Here is a 3505-nt window from a genome sequence, read left to right on the forward strand (position 1 = left end):
TCGAACTAGTGGCCTACCTCCCTGGCAACTCGCGTCCCAGGGCCGAGGAGCTACTACGGCTACTTCCTCCCTACCATTGATCGGCAGGGTTTGGAGGTGGGTTATGCTTTATTTAAAAGTAAAGAACTATATATAATTACACCCAACTACCTTACACCTAAGACTAAATACACAATTTTTATTATTAACTACAAATTACTGCAAAATTACAATTAACCTACTCAAATCAACTAATTATTTATTATTACAATCTATCTTAAACTAAGTCCACATACATTTTTATAGAGAGTCGCTGTGTTGTATCAAGGTCCCTATACTTAATATAGGGAACCTTTCTGTACATTATTTACAATAAAATTTAATTTTAATTTCCATAACTTAGTTTTCTAATTAAGTTTACAACACATTTTTAAACTAATATATTTTATGATTAAAGAGACACGTATTATTTACAATTCTTAAGCTATTAAGTTTTAAATTTTGTGTTGCTGCCATTCCGCGGCAGCACGTCAGACAGAATCTTTAAACAGAAGCTTTCAAAGGACTTCCTCAATGGCTTTTCGACAAAAACTGGGAGGTTTGCCTCAGCAACGGCCACCCCGCTTTCCACCTCTAGGTCGCATCTCCACCGGCCGAACCTGGGGCATTCGAGCACCAGGTGCATTGCGCTTTCGTCAGTTTGACCATCGCAAATGCACACTGGGCTATCCCTTAGTCCGAACCGGTGGAGATACGCCGCGAAGCCGCCGTGGCCCGTTATAACCTGGGCCATCAATGCGGAGAAGGGCTCCTCCCTAACCAGCTTGTAAGACGCCGCGACGTCCGGCAGAAACGCCTTTGTGACACTTGCGGTTTGACCCGCGGTGTACCGCTCCTGCCAGACGTCGAGGGTCTTGGCTCTAATTTTGCGGCGGAGAGTAGAAATCGGTACTCCATCGTATGCAGCCCTCAATTTCGAATGGAGCGCCGCGTCCTTCGCCAAGTGATCAGCCCTCTCGTTCCCCTCAATACCTACATGCGCCCGAACCCAGCGGAACCGAATGGTTTTACCCATTTCTCGAGCCCGCCGGATCAAGTTTTTAATTTCGAAGGCTATCGGGTGGAACGAAGATCGATCCCTTAGCAGCTCCAGCGACGACCTGGAGTCACTAAGGATCTCGACCTTCATGTCGGGCATCTTCAAGATGTCCTCGATAGCTTTCGAAATTGCGCACATTTCGGCTTGGAAGACAGAGCAAAAATTCTCCAATTTGAGTTTTCTTGCTCTGACTTCCAAGCCTCGCCGCCTGTATGAGATGCGGTTAGGTTAGGTTAGGTTAGGTTAGGTTAGGTTAGGTTAGGTTTTTTTTTTTTTTTTTGTTTTAACTAGTGGCCTACATCCCTGGCAACTTTCGTCCCAGGGCCGAGGAGCTAGCTAAGTCTACTTCCTCCCTGCCATTGAGCTGCAGGGTTTGGGGGTGGCGTATCATTTATTTAGAACGTATTACAGTTTTTTTCACCTACGACTAATCACACTAATTCTACATTTTTTATTACTTAATACATTTTTAGTTACTTAATCCACATTATTTTACTTAATCTAACCGGAATTTGGTGTTACATTTTTATAGGTCTTATACTTACATTAACATTTTTTTTTTTTTTTTTTTTTTTTTTTTTTTTTTTTTTTTTTTTTTTTTACCATTTATTAACATAATATTATGTACTTATCTGCTACTTAAAACTAGGCACACAATCTTATATTCTACTGGTTGTATAAGGTCCCTATAATTGATTATAGGGAACCTTTCTATACATTAGATAACTACAGTGTACTTAAAACAATTTGATTAATAACCTAAGGAACTATATTATAAAATTTTCAAAAAATTATTCATTTCTTATTTCTACTTTTTGAACTATGTACATATTATTATGATTTTAGAATTTAAAAGTGCTACCGTTCCGCGGCAGAACATCAGCGAGGATTCTTCGGCAGAATCTTTCAAATTCCGTCCTCCATGGCTTTGCAACAAAGGTTGGAAGGTTGACCTCCACGACAGCCATTCCACTTACAGTCTCAAGATCGCATCTCCACCGGCCGAACCTTGGGCACTCGAGCACCAGGTGCAATGCGCTTTCATCTGTACGATCGTCGCATATGCACACCGGGCTATCCTTCAGGCCGAACCGGTGGAGATACGCTGAGAACCCGCCATGGCCTGTTATCACCTGAGCCATCAACGCGGAGAAAGGCTCCTCCCTGACCAGCTTATAAGACACCGCGACGTCCGGCAGAAACGCCTTCGTAACACTCGCGGTTTGACCCGCGGTGTAGCGCTCCTGCCAGACCTCGAGGGTCTTGGCTCTAAGCATGCGACGAAGAGTTGAAATCGGTACTCCATCGTATGCAGCCCTCAATTTCGAATGGAGCGCCGCATCCTTCGCCAAGTGGTCAGCCCTCTCATTCCCCTCAATGCCTACATGCGCCCGAACCCAGCGAAACCGAATGGTTTTACCCATATTTCGGGCCCGCCGGATGAGGTTTTTAATTTTGAAGGCTATCGGGTTAAATGATGATCGATCCCTTAGCAGCTCCAGCGACGACCTGGAGTCACTAAGGATCTCGACCTTCATGTCGGGCATCTTCAAGATGTCCTCGATAGCCTTCGAAATTGCGCACATTTCGGCTTGGAAGACAGAGCAATAATTCTCCAATTTGAGTTTTCTTGCTCTGACTTCCAAGCCTCGCCGCCTGTATGATATTCCGGCTCCAACCCTGCCCTGTATCTTGCTTCCATCGGTGTAGACTTGCAGGTAACCCTCTCCCTCTCTTGGGTCATCCTGCACCTCTACCGCGTCGGTTTCGGCCTGTGTATCCTCGAGACAACAGAACTCTACCTCAGGAGCGAGGGCTGGATGGGGAGCATCCAGGAAGCTAACCCGCTGTTCAGCCTTCCTGTCTGCCATACCATCAATGTCCTCACCCCTTTTATATCGGTACAATTCTGCTGCCTCTCGGACCCTCAGGTCGAGTGGCAAGATACCTGACAGGATCAGCGCCGCACTCAAACTGGCAGTTTTGTAGGCCCGGCTGATCTTCCGCGCGAACCCTCGCTGAACTGCGTCCAGCAACTTCCGCACTCCGACTTGATCTACGGCTGGGACCCAGACGCTTGAAGCGTAAAGTACGATTGGCTCCACAGCGGCGATGTAGATGGTCCTGACCACCTCTGGGTTCAGACCCCAGGATGTCTTAGCCGCCCTTGACAATTGGCCATAAATGGCCGTTGCCTTTCGGCAAACGTCAGCGACGTGCGGCTTAAAAGACAACCTGTGGTCAATAATAAGACCCAGGATCTTGGTTTCTGTGACCATCTTTATACTTTCGCCGCCCATGGTGATCTGAATAGGTGTTACTTTCAGTTTCTTGGTAATCACCATGGCGTTGGTCTTGTGTGGAGCAAATCGCAGCTTGTTGTCCAAGCCCCAGTCGTAGACCCGACGGAGGACGGAGCTAGCGGTC

At 46.3% G+C, this 3505-nt stretch overlaps 1 protein-coding gene across 1 annotated transcript; it reads right to left on the reverse strand.

Moving 5' to 3' along the window:
• Window positions 1-449: 449 nt before the first annotated feature.
• LOC126976573 (uncharacterized) lies at window positions 450-3197 on the reverse strand. The gene is made up of 2 exons (XM_050824961.1): window positions 2588-3197; window positions 450-1139 (listed from the first exon to the last, which is right to left on the reverse strand). The coding sequence occupies exons 1-2, from the start codon at window positions 2947-2949 to the stop codon at window positions 467-469; spliced, it is 1035 nt and encodes a 344-aa protein (XP_050680918.1). The 5' UTR covers window positions 2950-3197; the 3' UTR covers window positions 450-466.
• Between the last annotated feature and the right edge of the window lie 308 nt (window positions 3198-3505).

The sequence above is a fragment of the Leptidea sinapis genome, chromosome 41 (genome assembly GCF_905404315.1).
Source record: "Leptidea sinapis chromosome 41, ilLepSina1.1, whole genome shotgun sequence".
Lineage (NCBI taxonomy): Eukaryota > Metazoa > Arthropoda > Insecta > Lepidoptera > Pieridae > Leptidea > Leptidea sinapis.